General features: G+C 48.8%; 1 protein-coding gene across 8 annotated transcripts in view; it reads right to left on the reverse strand.

Annotated features, from left to right (window-relative positions):
- Window positions 1-23,914, reverse strand: part of TOX2 (TOX high mobility group box family member 2) — a 150,690-nt gene that overhangs the window by 20,511 nt on the left and 106,265 nt on the right. For all 8 annotated transcript variants that reach the window (XM_080403787.1, XM_080403786.1, XM_080403791.1 and 5 more), the window contains exons 4-5: window positions 5,838-6,077; window positions 1,128-1,355 (exon numbers count right to left, since the gene is read on the reverse strand). In XM_080403787.1, the coding sequence (XP_080259913.1) occupies window positions 1,128-1,355; window positions 5,838-6,077 (468 nt within the window). The remainder of the gene's footprint in view (window positions 1-1,127; window positions 1,356-5,837; window positions 6,078-23,914) is intronic.

Raw genomic sequence — 23,914 nt, forward strand, 5'->3', positions numbered from 1 at the left:
ATCCGTCCAAAGAGGAGAAAAGGGAGGATCATGCAAACATCAAAGCAACACTTTGCACAGTATGGAGACTCCAAATGGATCAGCAGAAGGGCTTTCATGCCAGAAGATGCCTTGCTCTTATTCCCCACTTTGTGCAGGGTGGAAAGCAAGGCTATTTCCTAGCATGACTTCCATTTAAATGACTTTTTTTTCCTGCTTGCTGCTCCCTCCCCAAATGTAGCTGCTTCAAATGCTGGCCATGGACACGCAATGGGAGATGGAGCCGGTGTGAAGTCGGCAGCCAGGCTCTAGGAGAAGGGCTCACCACTCATGGAGGGACTGTCAGTTAAAGCATGTTAGGTTCAGACACATCACACAGTGTCAGATCTCGCTCTGCCTGATAAAAAGACATACTTGCTAGGGAAAGTGTTCCCTGGGGTTTTCTCAATAGGCAACAAGCAATTATGGGCTTTTGTAACTGACTCGGCATCAACAAAACAGTTAAAGCAGGACCTAGAAGTCTCCATGTGAAGGAGACTGAAAGTGGTTGACAGCTTTGGGGCAGGAAGGTTTCCTCTGCAAGGCCACTTCAGATATCTCCTTCCTAAGCTTTTAAAGCCTTAACATTAGATGTGAGGCCAGAGATGTAGAGAGTTAATAGTTTTTAGCCGGTTTGGCATCACTCCCTTTAAGTAAGTAAGCAAATACAAACCCATCACCCATCTAAGGCTACAAAACCCCCATGCCCAGGAAAGGCCACTGATGTTTTTGCAAAGAATGATCTTATTAAGAATAATTAGTTGTCATAAAAATTTGCTCTTTCCCATGCTACACAGAGATTTTTCTAAAAGATGGGCAGAGGCAGAGCAAACTTGGCGCATCCTTCTGCAGCCCCGTCCCTGCCCTGCCCAGGACATGGGTCAGGCCCTCCCACCCCAGGGGTGTCCAAGGGCCAGGTCACGTTGCCGCCACACCGGCTTGGGGCTGGGAGCGTGGCATGCAAACCACTCGAGCATCCCTTCCAGTGGCAGTGGGCACTTCAGCACTGCTCCTGAAGTGCTTGGGGAGACTCTGATGCTTTCTACCATAGAAAAGCACATTTCAACAGTTGAAAGAAAAAAAAAAAAAAAAAGAGATCAGTAACTCACTTGTTTTTGTTCTTCTCCCAAGCTGTCCCACATTGACGCAACAATTTTCGATACATCCCCAAAGGTAGCGTTGGGGTTTTGCCCTTTGATGGCTGCTTGCGTGTCTCTGAAAAACAGGGCGTAGGCCGACACGGGCTTCTGGGGCTCATTGGGATCCTTCTTTTTCTTCTTCTTTTGGCTTTTAGGCTTTTTGCCCAGGTCTGTTGATGGTCTTTTCTCTCCAGTAACCTGCAAAACCAAGAAACAGACCTTAGCAGTCAGCTGGGAGTAGTTGGATACAAGTCCCTGCTACAACTTGATAGCAAAGGGGATGAGAGCAGGCATTGGCAGAGGAGGGCTCCCAGTGTGGCAAGGAGGGCAGCAGCTCTGGGGGTCTCTTTGGTCCCCAGGAGCCTCTAGGATCATTACACAAACTGTTGGTGGGTGCCTGAGCCTGGCTTGGGTGCCTCCTCACAACCCAGTTCACAGCCTGGGTTTGCCCCTTGCTGCTTAAGTGGTCCCTGCTTCAAGGCTGGGGCTTGCCAGACACTCATCCTCAGTCACCCCCCCTTCCCCCTCCTCCTCCCTGGCATCACAAGCTCACTTACTCCTTGACCCTCTTCTGGGACCTCTCCAAATGCCTTGCTTCCTAGCCAGATCCATTTAGCAGTCCATGAATTTTTCCAGCCTCAGCTTCCATAAGGTTTCCAATTTCCAACCCAATAATCCCCCTTTGCAAGCTGCTTCTGACTTTTCTTGCCCCCACGCGTGTGCTGCTGGCTCAGCCTCCTCACTCCCTGTGCAGGAGGGTTGCGAGCACTGATCCAGCAGCACCAGCATCACATTAGCCAATATGCTGGGGTCATCCAAAATTTGTTTCACTCTGCTAACCCCTATCCAGGAAAATATCCAGGAATTAAATTATTTTAATCTTAGGTATTAAACACTTTGCATGCACCGCTCACTCTTTGTAACTGGTCCGGGCGCAGCCAGATGACTAGGCTGGCTGTATCCACTCAGTGCCCTGTGGGGGGCTGAATCAAGGGGAGCAGGACCCAGGCAACAGAAGTTGGACTTTGTGGCTGCTCAGCCACACTGCCACTGGGCTGGGAAGTCAAACAGCAAGGCTGGAAACAGGGATGCTCCCAGCAAAGGTAGCAGAGAAGGAAGATCCTATGGCTCAGCCTCCACCAGGATGCCCTGGGCAGCAAGTTGAATATTTGGAACTGCAGAAGCCTCTGTGTGATGGTGTGCAAAGGAGAAGACCCCTGGAAAGCACTTAGACATACATCAAAGCTCTTAATGCATTAACTGTGGTCAGTGAAACCTCACACTACAGGGAAGCACCATTATCCTTATTTTATAGTGGAGGGAAAACTAAATACACCAAAGGTTAAACACGGCAGAGAATAAAGCCGTTTGCTGCCAGCTGGCTGCTGCAGTCGGGATCTGTGCATCCTCGAGGGCAAACAGGACGCCAGCACCTCTGCCTGCAGATCCACTGAGCTCAAGCACCGAGTGCTCCGCCACCACCTGACTTTGGCAGTCCCTGCTCTACCAGGTGCACAGGCTAATTACATCACTTAGAAAGTTGCCCAGCCTGTCACTTACAGGTCTAAAAAAAAAAAAAAAAAACCCAGAAAAAATCAATTGACACAGGTCCAAACACCAAGCCGCTGCAAAAAACGTGCCTCCTGGTGAGGGCTGGGAGCAAAAGGCCTTTTCTGCTGATGGATTTGCCGATTTGATTGTGTGCTTGGAAGCACCGGGATTTAAGAGGCTTCACTTCAGTTGGCACAGGCCAGGCACGGGGAGGAAAGGGCAGCGGTGCTCCCGTGCTCCACTCAGCTGCTCTTGACTGGTCATTAAGTTCAGTATCGGCGCAGCGACATTTGTCAAACAGACAGTGACCATTAGTGAATGAGCAGAGAGACAAAAAAAATTGCCTTTAATTTAAAATTGCCCAATTGGGCTTGAATGGGAGGCCTGGAGGTGAAAGGCCAGCTTATTAGGAGAAAAAAAATGCATGACAGGGCTTCAGCCCATTAGCAAGTGAGATGGTATTTTAACTAACTCTAATCCTGTCTGATTCACTTAAGTGCCGCGGGGGGACCTGCTCTCCTCCCAGCCGTCAGCCGAGCGAAGGAGCTGGGAACAGGCACAACGCAACCACAGCCATGGGGATGGTTTCAGAGTTGGTCTGCTGCGGCAGCACCACAAAGCAAACGGTATTTATGGAAAACAGACACTGCCTGCAAGGCTGCCTGGAGCCATCTGTTCCTAGGAGAAAGCGGAGCAGGTCAGGGCTTTGCCTGGTTTTCCTGGGGTTTACCAGGTGTGATGCAGCACAGGATGAGACAACAGCCCAGCCCTGAGTGGCAGAAGATGCTTGAACAACCTAAGCCACGTTCACGGCTAAAGGCAAGCCCCAGTGAGCCAGCACCTTGCTGCCCTAGAGCAACTGCATCCCCCGGGGGGTGAGCCACGCAAAGCAACCGTGAGGGCTCCTGCGTGAGGGCTCCTGCGGTGGGACGAAGTGCGTGGCCACAAGCCCCTGCACAGACCTCCTCTGGAGAGGCAGCAGAAGGGATGTTTAACACATGATGTGAACTGGGGCAATTCACTGGTGACAGATGTGATCCCCTAAACTGGTGGCTTTGTGTCACCTTAGATGCTGAACCCATGAGAAGCAGAAACCTTGTGGACACCATGATTATAATAACTATGGAGAGAGATCGCTAATCCAACTGGAATCTGGGCTGTAACTACCTCTCCCTCCCATGCATGTGTACACCCCTCCGGAGCAATGTAGCAGGTAAACGCATCCGTGAAGCTGGGAGACCTCCTAAAATCACAAGTTCCCTGGCTCAGAGGACCTGCTGGACCTGAACTACCTGCTGGCATCAGACCCATTTCTTTAACGTGTGACCTTCTTGGTTGCAAGATTAATTTCTGCTTGTTAGATGTTGCTTTGATGACTTGTAGCAGAAAGGCCCTTAATGGCCATATGAAAAATGACTGATGGGTGAATACAGCAGCTGTGTAGATAGAGAAAGCAAACAAACCTGCAGGCCACCATGCGGTTCTGCTGCTTTTTTCACACTTACAGTCTCCTTCGTCCATCAAACACATCACTCCTGTTCCACCTGTCTGGCTGGGTAGTTTACAGGGCAGAAAAATGAGGGGGCATGCCTTTGGGATTAGGAAAAATTCAAATCTCTGCAAGTTGTCACAATTTGGACATCTCCAAATTGTTCCTACCCCCACAGGCACCAGTGGCTGAGTCAGAACAGAAGATCCAAGCCCAAAGCCCTGTCCTGCGGCCCCGGGCGGGAGGAAAGCTGGGTGCTGCTGAAAGGTGTGGGGAGAGAACTCAGTGTGTGACTGAGCTGAAACTCATTTTCTGCTGATGCAAAACATTCAGCTCCCAGGTAACTGCCTGGAGCTGTGTGACACAGGCTCTGGGAGATGGCAGACCGTGGGGTCCAGCAGCACAACCCAACCCACTGTGTCCCCCAAACATGGAATGGCAGAGTTCAAGAACCTCCACCTATTTCCAGCGACATGTATCCCTTCTTTTTACAGTTTTATTACATTTAAGTGTTTATTGCACCCACATGTGCACTCTGCTTTGACACGTCCTGATCTGAAGCAAAAGCTGCCAATGGATTGAAAACTACAGGATTGGTGGGAATGCATTTGCCTGGATTTCTATGGAAAGGGGAAGGTTTTTGCTCAGTCCTAGTGTTTTCCTAGTTTTCCAGTCTCTGCAGTTTGCTGCTCTGGTTATATATTCAAATCCTGTCACAACTGCCTATTTTTGTGGGACAAGGTTACAATATCAGTGCTTCTGATGCTTGGATCAGCTTCTGACATCCTTGGATCGGCACCTCAGGGAGAAGGTTTTCCATGAAAGGCTTTAATCAAAGTCCCCTAGGGAGCACAGTGATTGACCTGCCGGCACAGAGACCCACCGGGCGTTGATACAGCAACCATGCAATTGCTGCAATTTGCTGTCAGTAAATAACAGACGGAAGACTCACAGAACACAGCATGTGTTGTCTGCTTTGCGGGTGCATTTTGAGAAAGATGGGCAACAACCACGATGTCCCCAAAACCCTGGGAAATCCTTGGGTTTCTTGATGGCATGCTCAGCAGCAGTTGTGTTGGCTGTAGAGGCAGACCCTGTGCCACTAAGACACTGCTGGCTACTTGAACTCTGCCTGGGTGAACTAAAAGGCAGAAGACTCTTCCTCTTTTAATTTCTGGGTTTTTTTTTTCCCCTTAGCAAGTCATGTTGAGTCAGCTTAGTTAAATCCCACCCTGTGTTATTTTCCTTCCCTGTTTTAGTCTCCTCTACCTGCCATCAGAAATCTAATTGTGCACCCAAGCCTTTGCAGAACCTTAACCCGGATCCCGCTTTGCTCATCAAAACCCTCATCGGAGGAAACTGCAGCTTGACGGACCTGGTAAACCGCGGGAGGCAAGCCCAGCTCGTTGCCAGACTTACTGCATGCACAACCCAGGCATGTGTGCTAGCCTGCCATGCTGCACCTCACCCTAGGCAGGGAACAACCTCCCCAGCCTTGGGAGACTCTCCAACTATATATACATATTTTTTTTTAAAAAGACCAAAAGTCTGTACTCTTATTTAGCGCAATTTATCCCTTACTGAAAAACATCATCTGCTGTTTTCTCACTGTCTGTTAAAACAGGCATGACTGCACGTACCTTATAATGTGACTCTGTCTCCTCTTCCTGAGTAGAACTGGAGGGAGATGGTGTAGCAGACTTACTTCCCGGGGGTGATGGGGATCCATGGGTCACACCGCTCCTCATCCCCATCTGAGAAATGAGCTGTGACTGGCTGAGGGCGCTCATGGGGCCGGCTAACATCCCGGGGCGATTGATCAGCGGCACTTGGCGGTTGGACTCATAGGACGTGGCGTCCGAGTGGACCATCTCCTGGATCTGAGTTAGGAGAATAACGCTTGGTAATTAAAAAAAATAATATTTATTTATTTATCTATTTATTATTTTGTCTAATCAATTTAAGATGAACACTTACTGACTGCTTCAAAATTATTCTGTGTTAGCTGGTAAAGTCTTCTTTGTCCCCCCTTCTAAACAAGCCATGAGCAAGAACTGAGCACTGTGCACCCAGGGCTGCTCCTGCCATCGCCCTGCCCACACGGACTAGAGAGGTGCTAAATTGTCTTTGTACATGGCTCTGTGTGCCCAGGAGCTGCCCCTGCCTGCCTTAGGTGTCTGGCACCTACCAGGGGTCTGAAAGAAAAGTTCAGGAATGAACAATTCTTGGCCAAATCACTGGGAGAAAGGAGGGCGTGCAATGTCCTGGGCATTTCTGGGGCTAACCGCTGCTGCTGCACCCATGAGGACATCACTCAGCACCGGCACATGTTGTGCCAGGGTATTTGGGGTCCATGGGTGACAGGCCAGCCCTGGTACATCAGTGATGCAGCATTAGAAGCCACAGATCCCAAACATGCTCTTTCTGAGCAATACCTGGTGTTGACATTTAGTAACTGCATAATGAAAAAATATCTGCTTGTCTGAGCTTTTCAAGGTACCACAACCAACCCTACTCATCCTCGGTACAGCTGTCGGGTCACTAGTGCTACAGCGTTAAACCTAGAAGCAGTAAGCACAAAATCAGTCAGTGGAAGCCCCAGGTCCCCACTCCCACCACGATGGTCTGCCCAAACCTGTGACACTATCATCAAGGCAGAGTTTGCATGCCCCCAAGCCCCAGAAGCCCCGAGACAGACTCCAGCACATGGGGGAAAGCTCTGCAGGTGGCCACCACCTCGTTACAGCTCCTCCTGGAGATGACTCTTCCAATATGAAATATTGCGATCAGTTCCCATCCCACTCGAAATGAATGTAGCAGGGGGGAAAAAAAATCCAGACAAGGGCAAAGTAAACTATGGGCTGTCTGTTAAGATTTCCCAGTGAGAGAAGGAACCAGAAGCGATGTATGTGTGTGCATGTGTGTAGGTAAGAGATGGGGAAGAAGGCTGCGTGATAGAGGTGTCCCCAGAAATGAAGTTTCCTAATACCTATTTATCTGTTCTCATAACACGAGAGCGAGGGGACATCTGAGGGGACTGAGGGCACCCACAGGCGGCTGCAGGGACGCACGGACACGGCACAGGCACTGCCTCCTGAGGCTGCTCAGCCCAATGCTTTTGAAAGATTTGAAAGGAAAATGGAACACACACATACATACATATGGCTAATAAGAAATGTCAAATGCTACATTAGACAAAATAAAAAAAAACATCTCGTGGAGCACATATCCCCTCATGGCATGGCATAAACCAAAGTTCAGGTGGTTGGGTCAGGTGGGAGCAGCAACAAGCCCCCGTCCTGGCCAAGGAGGAAAGGTGAGATGAGATGGGGACAAACCCTGCCATGCTGCGGGTGCATCGAAGGCTTTGCGGCTGCCCTGCTGCCTGCTGCGCCAAGACCCCATTTCCAGTTTGTCCCATTTTCCCTGAAAACCCCATCTTCACCGCAGGATCCACCCCTGCCCGGCCACCCCCAGCAGCATGCTCAGCCCCAGCGCAGCCCCGCGGGCAGAGCCAAGCTGCCGCACAGCCTCATCCCGCCGCGGAGCAAGCCAGTGGGAGGGAGAGCAAACCCTGCCTGAAACGTTTTCTAGACTTTTCCCCTTTTATATTAATCTGATTAATGTTAACATGAGTTTAAAGACCCTGGCTTTATTTATTAACAATCTTCATTTCCGATAAGCCCGCTGAGGTGCAGTCTCTCATTACCAGGGGAGCCTTGCCAACCCCATTAGCACATACGGAAAGAAACCCAGGGAAGACCTGCAAGGGCTCGGTAGGATTCAGAGGAAATAAATCCAAACGCAAAACCAGATTTACTGCTGCAGGTCAGGAACCAGCAGCTTTACCCAGCACCTGACAGCACGTTCTGCTCTCTTTCGGATTCTCCATCGGTACAGGAGTGTGTGCCAGGGGAACAGATTTTCCTAGATCTGTCCTGTTTCTTGTTAATTATGAAGTGCAGGGATTTAACGAGCAGGAAGAAAATAAATGTCTTGTGTTTCAACAGCACGGGGGGGCTGACCAAGGCTGACTTAGGGGCCGTGCTGAATTGCTCTCCTCAGCGTTGGTGCTTGCAGGGGAACACCAGCTTACGGAGGCAGCAGGGCTGGCTTTGCTCCGTTGCGGAGCTGGGGAATCTCACTGTGCTTGAACTATGGCAAGTTTTATGTGCCCTTAAAGCTTGCCTTATTGCAGGGGTCTGGCTGCTCCTTGCCGTGGGAAACCCTGCCCAGACAGGCATCGAGGACAGGCACGCTGCAGCCAGGAGGGTGTGGGGATGGCCAGCGGGCAGGCTGCAGCAGCCCAGGAGGCATCAGGGAGGCAATTTTTGCATTTGCAATTGAATTTGCAAATGCCACGGGAATAGCCAGGGGTGAGACAGGCAGCAACGGGAGCCCGCGAGGCAGGGAGACTGGCTAGCACCCATCTGCCACACGAGCGGCAGGCTCCTTCCTGAATTACACTGAAAAAGGTACATTTGTCTTGGATTTTGTCAGTTTTAATCCAGACCTTTCATGCTGGAGAAGATCTGCCAGCTGCTAAGGAAAAGAATAATTTATTGTCCTGATTTTAAATTTAAATGAAGAAAAAGTTTAGAAGATGGGTGTTTTAGAAATGGGGAAGGCTATGAAACGTGTCTTAAAAATTTTTAAAATTTAAAATAGCTCGTTCACATTTGCAGCCATAGCAGTTTCTTGGGTAAATACTGTATTAAGACAATTTTTTTGAAACTTTTATTATGTGGCCAATAGACCACAACGGCTCCGTTTATCCATTAAATATGTAATCACACACTTTTTCTTTACAGTGCATGTTACTTATGCATCAGAGCAGAACAAGTCCAGAGTGCAATTATGGATATGGGACACATGCTGCAAATGCTTATGAAAATTTGTAGGAAAAAACAGAAACTTGAGCCCTGGCTCAGAGCATCCATGCAGAAGCCTCCTGCTGACAACAACCCAACCACAGCCCTCTCTTAAAAAGTTGAGACACTGCATTTTTCCTGGGACGTTCCCCCCACCCAGGATATCTCAGCCCAGAGGCCTCCTCCCAGGCAGCTGCCTGTTTCTTTACATCATTAAAAGCTGGTGGTTTCACTGAAGAGCTTTACTGAATATTGCTGGTCCTGACACCCCCACCACCCCCACCACCCCCTTTCCTACATCTCCATCCCTTCTCCCCCCAGCCAGGAGGTTTTGCAGAAGGACATGAACTACCACGCTCCTCACATGCAACCCTGTTGACTGCTGTCCGGGGGGGCAGGACCTGGACCTGCCATGCGCCACTCACTACATTTCTCTCCACTTTTCTTTTTTTTTTTTTTTTTTTTTTTAAATAGGCAGTTTTGGAAGCAACACACCAGGCTGCCACCTCCTCACAGCCCCTGCCCACAGCTCCCGATGCCCTCAGGACTGGAGAGGGTGAGTGGTGGAAAAGCCATTTGTGTTCTCCAGATGTCAAATGTTTGGGGTGAAAATACAGGCGAGCGGCTTGTGTGCAGCCCCAGGGCGTCTCTGTGGGCTTTCGGGTGATGATGGCCTTCGCTCAGGCTGGGGAAAGGGCTAGTCCTGCTGTCCGCCGTGAGACCCAGCAGGCACTGAGCTATTTCAGGGGCCTGAGTCGTGCACTTGAAGCAGATAATCTCCCCCCCAAGAAAGACTGAAGGAAAGAGATACCCAGGAGCAGGATTCAGAGATGCTCCCTTGCAGCAAATGGTTTAATTAGGCAAGTAAATGATGAATGAAATTGCGATGATGGCAAACCAAAGTGAAAGAAGGTAACGAATGTGACGTTGCCCCTGCAAAAGCAAACAACCTCTTCTCCCATGGCACACTGGTCCCGTGGGATGCAACCCCAGCCAGGGGCTCCCTGGGGCTGCACCCCTGCTTTTCCCCTCCACAAAGAATTCAGCATCCTCGCAGAGCCTGATGGAAGCACACGTGTAATTAAATAACCACCCTGCAAATGTGATTAGCTCTGTCACCAGGAGCAGCTATGAGAGCCGGGCCAAATCCTGTCTCCATCCCCGGCATTCAGTGCAACAAGTTCATCGCGAGGTGCTGCAAAAGGCTCGGGATGTGTTTGCAGCCTCTACTGAAAAGATGTTTTGCATCTCAGAGGAAACACGAGTGAAATGTGATGTAGTCATAGCTAAAGTAATTAAGTGCATCTTACTTAGCAGATTCCCAAAGGCTGTGCTAACTCAAAGACAGCTTCTCTTTTTCCACAATATTTCAATTTCTTTAATGAATATGCATATCAGGCCTATAAACGCTCCAGCTAATCCTAAGAAGGAGAGAAAAATAGGCTGACAAACAGCACATGCTCTGCTCTCCTTGTTTCTGGGGAGAAGGGTAATCCAGCACAAGTGACAAAATGCCACCAGGAAGAGCCTGGTTGGGGACCTGGGTGCTCTGCTAGCAAAGATAATGTTTGAAACGTGTCAAGCTGAGCTTCAACTTAACTGCCCCTGAAATTCCTATGTAAAAGGCAGCTCTTTCCAGCAATAAGGGCTCCAGCACTAGCCAGCAGACCCAGGGCTCAGGTTCCAGGCTCAGGGAGGGACGGTTGCTGTTGCCCGATGTCCTCTCCTGTAAAATCCTAGTCCCTAACTGAAGCCTTGGGGCAGGTCCCACCCCTGTAATCACCTTCTGCCTCCACTTTGCATGGGATTTTTCTCCTCCTCCTCCCACTTTCCTTGGTCTCAGCCACACCTTGAAGATATTGCCATGTTTTGGTGGCAGAGCACAAATTCTGAGGTTCTGCGTTATTCCCCCATGGCGTGCTTTGCCCTCGCTGCAAACATGGAGCAGTGATGCTCCAAGCTGCTCCAGCCCCGCTGGCCACTGGCTGGGCTGCGATCCCAGGTGGGATCTGTGCCGAAGCACCTTGCAGATGTTACCCAGCAGGAAAGGAAGGAATTTGGTAGGAGCCTGCTGTACGGTGTTGGCTGACCCCAGCTACGCCGCAGCCCCCCGAGCTAAAGCAGAGCCCTGTAGAGCGGGATGGGCAAAAGATGATGGCCAAGACCAGCGGAAGCAGGCCGATGGCACAGCCCCGGCCCAAGGGCATCGCTCCCTGTCCTGGGGAGACCAGTATGTGGGGACCGGCAGGCTTCCCAACGGGCTTCCCTGCAGAGAAGGACTTGGGGTACTGGTGGATGAAAAGGTGGACACGACCTGGCAGCGTGCACTCTGAGCCCAGAAAGCCAACCGTACCTGGGGCTGCATCCAAAGCAGCGTGGCCAGCAGGTCGAGGGAGGGGGTGCTCCCACTCTGCTCCTGTGAGACCCCTCCCTGAAGCACTGCTGTCCAGGACCGTGAGGTCCTCAGCACAGGAAAGACATGGAGCTGTTGGAGTGGGTCCAGAGGAGGCCACAAAATTCATCAGAGTTCATCAGAGCCTGCTATGAAGACAGGCTGGAGGAATTGAGGTTGTTCAGCCTGGAGAAGAGAAGGCTCTGGGGACACCTTATTGCAGCCTTTCAATACTTAAGATGGGGACAGACTTTTTGATAGGGTTTGTCAGGACAGGACAAGGGGTAATGGTTTTAAACTAAAAGAGGGTAGATTTAGACTAGATATGAAGAAAATTTTTTTACAACGAGGGTGGTGAAACACCAGCACAGGCTGCCCATGGAGGTGGTCAGTGTCCCATTGCTGGAAACTTTCAAGGGCAGATTGGACAGGGCTCTGAGCAACCTTGAAGATGTCACTGCCCATGGCAAGGTGTTGGACTAGATGACCTTTACAGGTCCCTTCCAACCCAAACCATTCTAAGATCCTATGAATATCACTCTTCCCAGGGTGAGATCACACCGGTGGGCTGAGCAGAGCTGCTGGAGCCTTCCCCAGCCGGGGTGTTCCTCCCCAGGTGAAAGGAGCAGCTATCCCAGGGATGGCCACAAGGCTCGGCGGTGGCACAGCTTACCTCTCCTTAGGTTTGTTCCTGAGAACAAGCCATTACAATCACAATCATCCAGGGAGAGAAATTATCTGCTGAACAGCTCTGAAGCAAAGTTTTCCCAGCAGGCTTTTTCTGTATTGAAGTTTAAATGTAAACGCATCACCATAGCTGAAATGCTTAAAGATGATTTACTCAAAAAAGAGAGAGAGAGCAGGAGAGAGAGAAGCTGATAAGAAAATATATCCCCAATTACCACCCCTCCTCCTCCCGATTTGTAACTGCTCCTAATAAACTTTCATGGTCTATGTAAAATGCTTTAGTGCAGTGACAAATTTCTGCTGGAATTTGAGATGTCTTGTTCAGAGTAATAGCTATCTCACACAGGTGCCCAGCTGCTATTGTAAAATCAGTAAGCATTTAATTGAAACAAATGACTATAATAATAGTACATTATCCCTGCAGGCTCATAGCCATAACAGTTTTAATTATTGAGTTAAGAGTCAAACTAATTTATCCTTTAAAGTAACAGCCACATCTTTGGTTCCACCGATCATCCTATTACAAATACGAGGGGAACAGTAGGAAAGGATTTAAAAAGGAAGCCATTCATTTTTGCAGGGGCAGGCGGCATTTATCATATGGCAGAGGCTTTCTATATGCAGTGGGGTTCCCGGCCATGGTTGTAACTCCCCGGGACAAGCCTCCCTCCCCGGCCCTCCATCCCCAGAGGGGCCAGGCACCCCCTGCCAGCTCCCGGGGCTGTGTAACCCCCACCGAGCTGCCAGGGGGTGGCTCTGCTGGCCCAGCAGCTGGAGCATCGGAGCCCAGGGGGACTGGTGGTGATGGCTTTGGGGGCTTGGGCACATGGCAGTTTTTTGGAATTACATTGAAATTGCAGTTTTTCTTCATCTGACACAGTGAAAAAAAACTTTTACAGACTCAGGTTTGCAAACATGATCCAAAGGAGCATCTCTGAATTCAGAGCCAGGCAGCAAAGAGAAAGAATCCACATTCATGATTTAAAAAGAGTATTTCTGAGACACAGACATGCCCTAGGGCAGATTTGAAGGCACAGCTTTCCCAAGTTCTCAGTTTTGCGACCCTTGTTGCTTTTTTCCCAGTGGATGTGGCGCAGGGGATCTAACGCATCCCTGCGAGGCATGACACAGATCCACAGCTGGAGGCGACAGGGAAGGGGGGGCTGCAAGGAGGAGGCAGCGGAGGGCAGGTGCTGCCTGCTGCCCCAAACCCTCCCTGCCAGGTGCGGTTCAAAAGCTGCCCACAAGGACCGACTCAATGCTAAATGGCCCAGCGGGTGACCCCCGGAGCAAGCCTGACGTGCAGCCGCAGGGCCAGCCTGTGCTGCCAGCTGCTGGGCTCCGCATCCCATTGCTTGCCAGGCTGGAGGGCTCTCACCAGGCTGTCCTTCACCAAAGCGCTTGCAGATCATAACCAAACCCCTCCCACCTGTGGCCAAAGATGCAGAGCGGTCCTCTGCACTCTCCCCAGGTTTCCCACCTCGCTCATTGCTATGGATGCTTCTTGGACTCCTCCATCAGCCAGCACCCACCCCGAAGCACAGCTGTTGCCCACATCTCACATCTCTTTTCCAGAGCCACCATCTCTGAGGAGAAGAGTCCTCACCTTGAAAGACTGTTTTTGCTCCTGGTGGGACAATATTGGTTCTCCAAACACACATTCATTACTGGTGACCAGTTTACCAGTCCATGCTAAAACTTCTGCATCTCTATCTTCTGCCGCTTGCCTGCTCACTACATCATCTACAAACATCACTGGCAATTACTTCATGCCTTCTTTGGCAAAAATATGACAAACTCTGGGAAAACAGAGTGACAACCTATCCACCAAACTTTGTAACATTGATTTTGTATTGTTCAACTTTCTCAATACACTTTGTGCTTCCAAGTCAAATGTCTCGCAGATGTCTAAGTATATTATGTTAACACTGTTACCTTTATCACCCAAACCTGTAATCTCATCAAAAAAGATATCAAGTTAGTTTGACAAGATTTGTTTTCCATCATCCCATGTTGATTGGCATTAATTATATTACCTTCCCTTAATTCTTTATTAATTGAGGGCTGGATCTGCCACTCCATTATTTTGCTGAGGATTGATGACAGACTGACAGGTCTGTAATTACCTAGGCTGTTCTGTTTCCCTTTTTAAATATTTGCACGTTAGCTCTTTTCTAGTCCTCCAGAGCTTCCCCAATATTCCAAGAATTACTAAATACCAGCATTAGCAGCAGCGAGAGCTCCTCAGTCAGTTATTTCTAGCCATGTGCAGACAAGCTAGCTCAGCCTGATGACTTAAAGAGGATTTGAGCAGACATATATGAGAAAAGAAAGTTTTACGGTCTGCTTTAAATGCTACATAATCTGAAATCCTGACCTTTCTAATTAATATTGGCAGTTTTGAATGCGATGTTTTTGAACATGAAACAGTAAAGCCATACAGCTGACCCCAGACAAGGCTCCCAGGGCTTCTCCCAGCTCAGTTGTGTTTATCTGTCTCCTCGCCCGTGGTTTTTTGTTGCTTTTTTTTTTTTTTTAAATCTACTTTTGTTAGTACATAAATTGCTCCATGTCTTTTCCAGCCTCGACCACCTCTGCCTGTTTTCCAAAGAGAAGTTCCCGGCAGCTTGCAGCCGCTGGCGCCTGGTGGGCAGGGAAGGCAGGACCGAAGGCTGGTTTTGGAAAGCACCTGCCTGACAGGCCGAGTTCTGCACCGGGACAGGCTGTGATCTTGTGCTACGATATCCTGCTATTACCGGGGAAAGAATCCTCCAAACACAATTAACACTTCATCACAAAGATAAAGCACTGTAACTCCTGGGTGAAAACGGCGGTGCACAACAGGATACAGGCTGCGCTGGGCAAGCGGGAAATATTTCTCATTAATATTCTCATCGCTCCCGGTGCTGAAAGGGCACGGCCAAAAGGAACACACCAACTAGGTACGGCATGAACTGAAGCTTGTTATTTTCCTGATACAACCCCCCGCCATGGTCATCTGCCAATAGAAGCATTATTGTGGACTCATATACAGGGATGTCCACGAGGGTCCAAATCCAGTAAGTCCCACACCCGGGCAGTGCCAGCCAGCTGCAAGTCCTGCTTCAGTGGGTGCTGCACTCTCTCTTGGGCTACTCGAGTTACTACACAGACTGCACAAGATGGGTGGCAGGACTGCTCCCGGGCACGAGGAGCTCGGATGTCTCCCCTCCTGTGAGACACGGTTCCTCCACGGTGAGTTCCCACCATCCCGCTCCCTTCACTGCAGGGCCACGTGCTGCTGTGGGGACATGCCAGGCAGCCAGTCCAAACCATCCATCCCTCACTGCTTGCCAGAGCCAGGCACTGTGATGCAACAATGCTACACAAAACAGCTTAATTCCCCTCCACTGATTCTTTTACAGGTATTTGTCCTCTTCACCAGGAGCAGTACTAAGTCTTAGAAGGCGATGCACAAAGCCAAGCAACCATTGTGACTATTCCCATGGGGAGCAGGGGAGGACCAGCATGTGACCCTCTCCAAACTCCCTCTCCCAAGGTCAGGGATGAGAAAAGGTCTAGCAAAATGCAAGCAAAGTCCTGGATTGTGCATCTGCCTGCAGCAGATGAAGCCACTGGGAAGCAGCCGGGCTGCGTGTGTGCTCCGTCGGTGTTCCACAGCTCTCAGCTGGAGAACAATCTCTAAATAACGTATTCAATAAACCCCATTTTTTTTAAGTACATTATTTTATGGATAAAGAACAAGCCTGATAATTCAGTGAACATGTTTGCAAATAATCTATTCCATTAATTTCCAGCATGTTTTCTGAATACATTATTCAGTGGTTTTGTAAAAACCGTTTGTTGGATGAAGGCAACTGCTGCTCATCCAGGCATAACACCATCATGTCCCAAAAGCTGGGGCCAGAATTCCCCTGTAATGGACACTAGGAGGTAATTAAATAGCACCAGACCCTGAGCCCTCCGTCAACCCATGTGGGGTAAAAAACTTAATAAAATTGTCACATCCCCTTCATGTGTGGTGGCAAGAGGAGGAAAGCCAGTGAGAAGCAGCTATGCAGGTGAAAAGAAGCAAAGGGGGCAGATGAGAAATACCTGTAGATGTAGAGACTGAGGGGTCTGAGATGGTCCTGGGAGCAGGGAAGGGTCTGCACTGGCCTTGAAGCCCACCCAGAACGATTCCCTACTCCAGATTTTCATCTTGGCACTTGAGGCGGATGCAGGAGCAGACAGACTGCCTCAGGGAGTATTTCTGTTGCATTATATGGGTCTATGGGTGAGGGAAAGCAATCCTCATGGCAAGCAAGGGGAAAATCAATTTCTTCAGCATCAGACCTGTTTGTAGATCAGGTTTTCTTTCATCTTTGCTTTCACTTTTTAATCTCAAAGATATTGGTGGGGAGATGGATTCAGAAGCCAGTGTTAAAACCTTTGATGGAAATAAGTATCTCTATAGCGGGACTCGCTGTGGCTTCCCAGGGCTGCGATGAGACCATGTTATGTGGTGCTACAGGTGGTCCCTGGCCACACTTCTGAGGTCCCCTCTGAGCGTGGATCAGCTCCGAAGCCGTGCACTCCAGCTGACCAGCACCTCCCAGCAAAGCTGTCCCACAGGGCAAAGACAGGATTTGAGACACACAAATAGATTCTTGAGAAGCAGAGATCTGGTTTCATGCAAATAACCTTAGGGATAAATAAAAGGGAAAGCAGGAAAATGCTAGAGACAGAAAGTTTTTCACTTCACATCTCCAGCTCTACAAAGACTCCTTGGGGGACTTTGCTTTTCCTGGTGGGTTTGCCAGATCCTTGACATTATTATATGTTTAACGTCTTGAGTTACAGCTCAGTCTCCTTTTTACAATATTTTGAACTGCTGGGATGGACAGAAGTCCTCCTCCACAGGCTCTGCTCCCAGAAGTGCTTTGGCACTCCTGCATGCCCAGCAGGGCAGTAGGGCCAGCCAGAAAACAAGAATTCAGTTTCTCACAAAGTGCAATGGATTTGACTCCCACTTCCATTCCTTACACAACAAGGGACAATGCCAAAACCCAGAAATGAAAAAATGAGAAAAATGGAAAAAGAGGAGAAAAATGAGGGATGGAGAAAGCCCTTCTACAGCCAGCAGCCAGCACCGCGGTGGAGGCACCGGTGGAGGCCGGAGGGATGCTGGCTCAGCCCTGCCCCACGTGCAGGAAGGATGGGAGCTCCTGCACTGCATCTGGCTCAGCCGAGGCCGTATGGAACCTGCTGTCCTTTGCAAGCTCTGCTGCTTTGCAACCCCTGATAGGGCTCAGGATAGCTGAGGGCCAAGGCAGGATCACCCCCCAATCCTGCTCGGAGCTGAGAGCATCCTGGGGGACCCCCTGGCTACACGGCTCAGCATCGCTTGGTGACAGCCGCGGAGCATGTGGAACCCAGCCTGTCCCCAGCCTGGCAGAGGCGCAAGAGGCTTCACTTTTGGTGGAGAAGATGCTAGACTACGTGATGATTGTATAAATTCTGGTTTTTGCTTCTCAGGGTAGTTGGGGGATAAAGATTAACATTGGCGAGAGCCCCCCCAGCTCCTGCTGAACTGCCCACAACAGGTCACCTGCCGCTGCACACACTCCACCATCCAGCCCCCCTCCCACCCACGGGCTGGACCTGCAGGCACGCTGGCCCTGTCAGCTCCCACAGGATTTATCAGCCCCTCCCCGAGAGCTCTTTTGCAGCTTATTGAGCCTTTCTGCACAGTCCGGTTCACTTTGGTTTATGTCTCTCCTGGCTCTTCTCAGACATTTTAGATATTGCATTCACATAAAGCAATAGACTCAAAAGTAATGACAGATCTCCAAGTTTTATTGCATGGAGCATTAAAGAAGAAGAAGAAGGAAAAGAGAAGCAATTTTAGAACACAATAGGAAAATGAGAAGACTACATAGAAAAATTGTCCCTGTGGGATGAAACTGTGAATTAATTTTAAAAGCTTTCTTTTGATTGCAAAGTTTAACAACCCACTTTGCAACCACCATGAGAAACTCCTGCAGCATTACAGTTCTGGAATTCTGGGTTCCCCAGCGCTGATACCACATCTGCACACAAACCACATCACTTCTTTCACATATCTGCAATGAGCTGCCCCCTTTTTGCCACACAGACACTCCCCCCACCCCCCACCCCCCACCCCACCCCCGGTATCCTCCTGCGGCCAGATATTGCTGGGATTATTGTGTTAGTTTGTAATAAGTGTTTCATAAGAGTGTCCTGTTACCAGGAACACAAGCATCCAGGGAAGAAGGATGGTTCCGTGGCCGAATATTTGATGGGAAACTATTGGAGTTTCAAGACCCAGCTCTGCCAGAGCAATCTGAGAAGGGAAACGAATCTCCCACACACCAGTTCCCTGCCAGCAAAATGATGATCATGGCATTTACCTCCTCTGCAGAGGGGAACTTCTGAGAGCTGCAAGGTATGCAATGACCTTGCTGCATCGGTAAACTGTTAACAGAAGGTGCAGTCTATTATCTCCTTGTCTTTAATTATAGCAAATGCTGAACACTTGTAAAATAGGTGCAAAAAGCCCTAATGACTCTGTATGTACAAAACTAATTGCAGGAGGGAACAGAGAAGAGGAACTGGAGCACCAGCTCCTGCCACAGGAGCCAGATGCCTTAACTTCTGTTCTGACTCCCGACAACGACAAATTCTTCCCATTTCTTAACTGGCTAATATAACCGCAGATGCTATTCTGACAGAAATTACAGACATGCAGAAACCTACATAAATGCAGAATGAAAGCCATACAACTTTAGGAAGTGCTTACTTAGGTTCCAGCAGCAACATTAACCTGAGCTGCTGCGCTGCCTGCATTGTGCAATACAGTTTATTAGATTAGCAGCAGTATTAAGGAGGGCTGGTGAAAGAGTATTCAGTCCAGCAGCACCTCTGTCCTCTTGGATTTCCTCATGATGGATAACAGACACCTCAGAGATTCATTTATTTCCTTCTAATACCGGTTCCTGAAGCTGAAATATGCCATATTAAATGAGGCTTGGGTCTGCCCAAGACTGGACTGCCACAATAACAAGTGTTCCCACTGCCAGTCTTTATTTAATCCAGGTAACAGCAGGGATTCAGGCCATCAAAACCACTTCCTTCCCTCCCCAAACATATAACCTCAAGTGGAAAACCAAAAGTAACGCATAACCCCATTAAAGGTTTGATCTCCTCCACTGGGATTACATACTGGCACTGGGGAGCTTGATCAATTGAGTCTTGAGGTTCAATCAATAAGTGTCAACGACAACGTACTGCATTACAGCGATGCTATCCATTTATCAACCTAAATAATCCAGTCACCCAAAAGACAGAGACACTAAACCAGCAATTAAGGTCTTAGGGGAAGCCTGGACGGTGCCTCTGCTGAGCCGCGGCTCCTGGGACAGCTCTGGGTTTTTGGTGCTCCGAAGGGACCAAAGGAGCTTCCACCTCAGTATCAGGCACACTACCCTCAGTGCCGAGCTGTTGATTTGATAGATATGGCGGGAGTCAAAAGCAACAGAAAACATTTCAATTAGGCTCCTTAAAAAAGTGATCACTATTTTGTCTTACACATTGTGTCACCAAAACATTTGGGATGGTGTGCCATGCTTGGCGCCGCATTTGCATTTCCATCTGATCAGACATCAAGGACACATGCCAAGCGAATATTTGCATTCCAGATCAAATCACATTTCCCAGAGATCTCATTAACCTGCTGACCTGGAATTAAACAAAACCACCTGGAAAGGAAGCGCTTTCCTCCCCGATGCGCACTGAAAGCCACCTTCTGAGTTTCCCAGTCAAGCTCTGAGCATGGGCGGCTTCATGTAGGTGTAAGGATTTGCGTTCCCTGGAATACTTCCCAGGTTTTTTCCTGTCCAGTGAGTTTCTGCACAAGCAGTCAGGTTCTTCAAGAGCTATGGCTGCATCTGTACACACAAATGGTCTTTACAGCCACACGGCACGGCACCGGCGGTAGGTTAGGGGGAGTGGGTGGCGGGGAAATCACAAACAATATTCACCCCTCTCAAGGGCTGAGCATCTCCACAGGGGGCTCACAGCTGATGAGGACCTCAGCTCTCCTGGGTGCTGAGGGCACCCCCTTTCTATCCCTGGCAGCCGCAGATGATAAAGCTGTGCCGACAGCGCAGCCCCCTGCCCCTGTGCTTGCCGTGGCACAGGGCTGCTGCCTTCCTCGTCCCACAGAGGGGCAAGTGGCGGGGTCTGGGCAGCCTCCATCGCCGCAAGCGAAAGGGCCCATCTCCCACTACATAAAAGCACTACATAAACATCCCAACCAGAGAAAAAACTATTCCTGTTCTGCTAGAAAAAAATGCAGCCATCTCAGCTTGAACTTTGGGGTTTAGGCTGTTATTTACATGCATCTTCATTTTTTAAACAAAAACTTAATGCTGCTTACAGAAGATTACTGCCAAAAACTTTTATCACTTTGGCAGACTGGTTTTCCAGGAATAGACAATATTTCCCAAGTAGCCATACATGTATCAAAGAGGATGCGCTATAGCAGATAGTCTTGGGAGAAGCTACAGCAGGATCCTGGGATCTCGACTTGTAGGAAGGGATTTGATCTCACTTGTCTCACCTTCCCCAGCTGGAAACACAAAAAAGCAATTACTGCAGACCCAAGATGGGCAGATACAAATGATGTCATGAGGGACAAGGTTCGCAAAGATCAGGCTATTCCACACTTCAACTTCCTCTTCCTGAGATGACGAAGACGAAGAAGAGACAAATATATTATCTGGGAAGAAAGGGTTACTTTTCAATCGAAAATTAATGCACTGAATACTGAATTAACATGTGGGATAATTAAAACCATCTTTCCAATGAATTTATTATAGGATATACAAAGCTAATTATAAATTCTCTGTTGCTTAATCCCTTGCAGTTTGCTAATGCAGCGTTGAAATCTCTTTGGCCACACTTGTTTAAATTATTCATTAGACACAGCAACAGTTGTGAACTGTAATTTAAATTGGCATCTCATGAATATTCAATTAATACAATAAACACTGGAATGTTTTACTGCACACTGCTCGATAGTTTGTGCTCAAGCTTGTGTTGACACATTTTTATTAACTCTTTATAAAGGTGTTACCTATTTATGTCACTGATTACAATGAGAATAAAAAGTCCCACTCATAAATATTTGTGTCGTCGTCTTAAGAGAGACAACGTAATTAGGCAAAGCTTCAAAAGTCATAATTAATATCAGGCGGATATCCTTTCCCTCCTGTTTGCCTCTGAACACACGGACTGGCACGCTTTCAAAGCCTGGCACATCTACCCATGTTGTGGCTTTGGCACTGCAGCTTTCCAAACTGCCCCAGGCAAATTGTGGGGTGCCCCCACGGGGTGCCCCCGCAATGCTCCACCTGGTACCCCGCAGCCCCCGGGCAGCACGGCGGAGCTGCCAGCCCAGCCACCCCCGTGCCGTGCTCTGCTCCCACCATGCAGAAGATGGAAACATAGAGAGAGATGTAAATATTCACCCTCTGGTCTGAAGACTGGCCTGCCAGAATTGGGAAATAAAATGCAGCTGGACATAAAATCCCCGTGTGTGGTAGCCTGACGGCACTCTGCAGTGACTTATAGCCTTTTAATGGGGCATTTTTAGCAGCAGTACTAAAAAATAATTATCAAGTGGCTGTATAATTCAGTGTGGTTTTCTATTTTAAGACTGAACTTTTTCGCTTAAAAGCAAGGTCCTGCGCTGACAAGAGACTGTAAAAACAACATTGTAGGACTCTGCATCTGCGGCTTTTCAGCAGCACCACATAATTGGTTTAGTTTAGAAATTAAAGTATTTTCCCCGCAACTGCCATCCTTGCAAACAGGGTTGGTGATGTGAGACCGAAGGTATCAGAGATTCAGCATCATGCAGAGCTCCCAAGTATTCCCAGCAATGCGGTAAGACTCAGGGAAATCCCCAGTACCCAAATGCACCCTGTGTGCGCTGACTTCCACCTGCACAGATCGGCGTTGCTGGGTGAAAGAGATCAGCTTTTGCAATCATTGCTTTGTTTCCAGAGAAATAAGGTTTTTTGTTTTGTTTTGTTTTTTTTTTTTTTTTTTGAGCAAACACCCGGCCAGCACATTCTCATGTACACGACAGCCCCCTTGCTCACTCAGGGGATAATATCACTGTCCCTCTGTTGCATGGGGTAATCTTATTAGCAAGTGGATGAACGAAAAGACCAAAGGCCAAGCAGTTTATCCCAGCAGGAGATTTTGCTGATTGCTGGTGTGACCACGAGCTGCCCTGAGGCTCTCATGCCCCGAGGTGAGTGTAACACAGTGGGGAGAGCTGGGCTGAGGTCCCCCATCGGCTTGCAGCTCACTTCTGAGATGTCCCCAGTAAGTGCCTTGACCCCTCGTCTCCTCCTGGGTACCAAGAGGGATGTTCCTCAGTGAGGAGGAGTGGTGAAGTTAATGAATATTCACAAAGTGTTTAAACACGAATTACAGATGGATCAGCTAAGTGAACAACTTCAAAAATGCAGAAGTTTAATGAAATAACTTTATTATAAAGCTATTACTGTTCCCACACATTTCAGTTGGCTTGGGGTCATTCGAAGCATTTTAGACCCAGTTTCAAGGAAAGTAACTTCGGTATCTGCTTCTATAGCAATCTATTTAGATTTTCATAACCCTGGAAGGCATTCACAGTACCTCCAGCAGGCATCTACAAGTATCTTATATACATTTGTACTTTTTTCTACCAGTGGAGATGGTGGACTACTGCCAACCACCCATGGTTTCACTGGCAGCACTCACCTTGTCAAACCTAACACTCAACACTGAAAAGATTCCGGTAAATGATTTTAGGCATTAGGGTAATTTTATATCTGCTTCTTTTTTAATGATATGCTTCCACCACAGGACTCAACATTCAGCGTAGCATTTGCTTGTTGTTACCTGAATTTGATTCCTCACAGGGAAGATTATTCCCTCCTCCACCCCCCTGTGCGCACGGCAGGAACCACTGCCTCCTCTGTGAACTTTGTATTCCTTTTTCCCACTCCCCCCTCCCTAGCACAAAAAGCTGGTTTGTCATCTCTTAATTATGGCTTTGTCATTGTCAGCTCCTCCGTTCACCTCAACCTTTATTTCCACTGACATACAGCATATGACTGGGACGTGCTGCTGCTGCGATGCCTCTTGTTCCAGCTGAGCCACCTGTGAGTCAGCCGAGGGCTGTGCACCTGTTGTACTTCCCCATAAATTAGTAAGTGATACCTTGGCTTGAATTGCAAGGGTCTTTCAAGAATAATCAGTGCATTTTTGTTGGTGTTTCTTCAAGCTGTTTCTCATGTACCACAGCTGGCATCTCGTTTCAACCTTGCGGTAGAACAGAGACAATCATGACACTTTGTACTGCTAATGCCTTTCTTTTTTCTGATGCATGAATAATTTTCTCTGCCACTGTAGCAGCTCTCCCAGAATACTAAAAGCCACACAGTCTCCTGTAACCATATCAATTCCGCTCTGACGTGAGTCGGAGAGCTGCAGCACTCCTGGTGATGTCAATGCATGATTCAGACACGCTTTCCTTTATGCTCCCAGATCCAGGGCCCATTCTGCCTCTCTGGGAAGGGGGGGAGTTCACTGAGTTCCTACCAACTGTGCCATGGCTCACCCAGCCCCCCAGTCTGCAGTCACACAAACTGGAAACTGCCACTTTACACTGTTCAGCCTGAACCCTGTCCTGCAACACCAGCAGGAA

The sequence above is a fragment of the Falco punctatus genome (assembly GCF_963210335.1).
Source record: "Falco punctatus genome assembly, chromosome: 10".
In the NCBI taxonomy this organism is placed as follows: Eukaryota; Metazoa; Chordata; class Aves; order Falconiformes; family Falconidae; genus Falco; species Falco punctatus.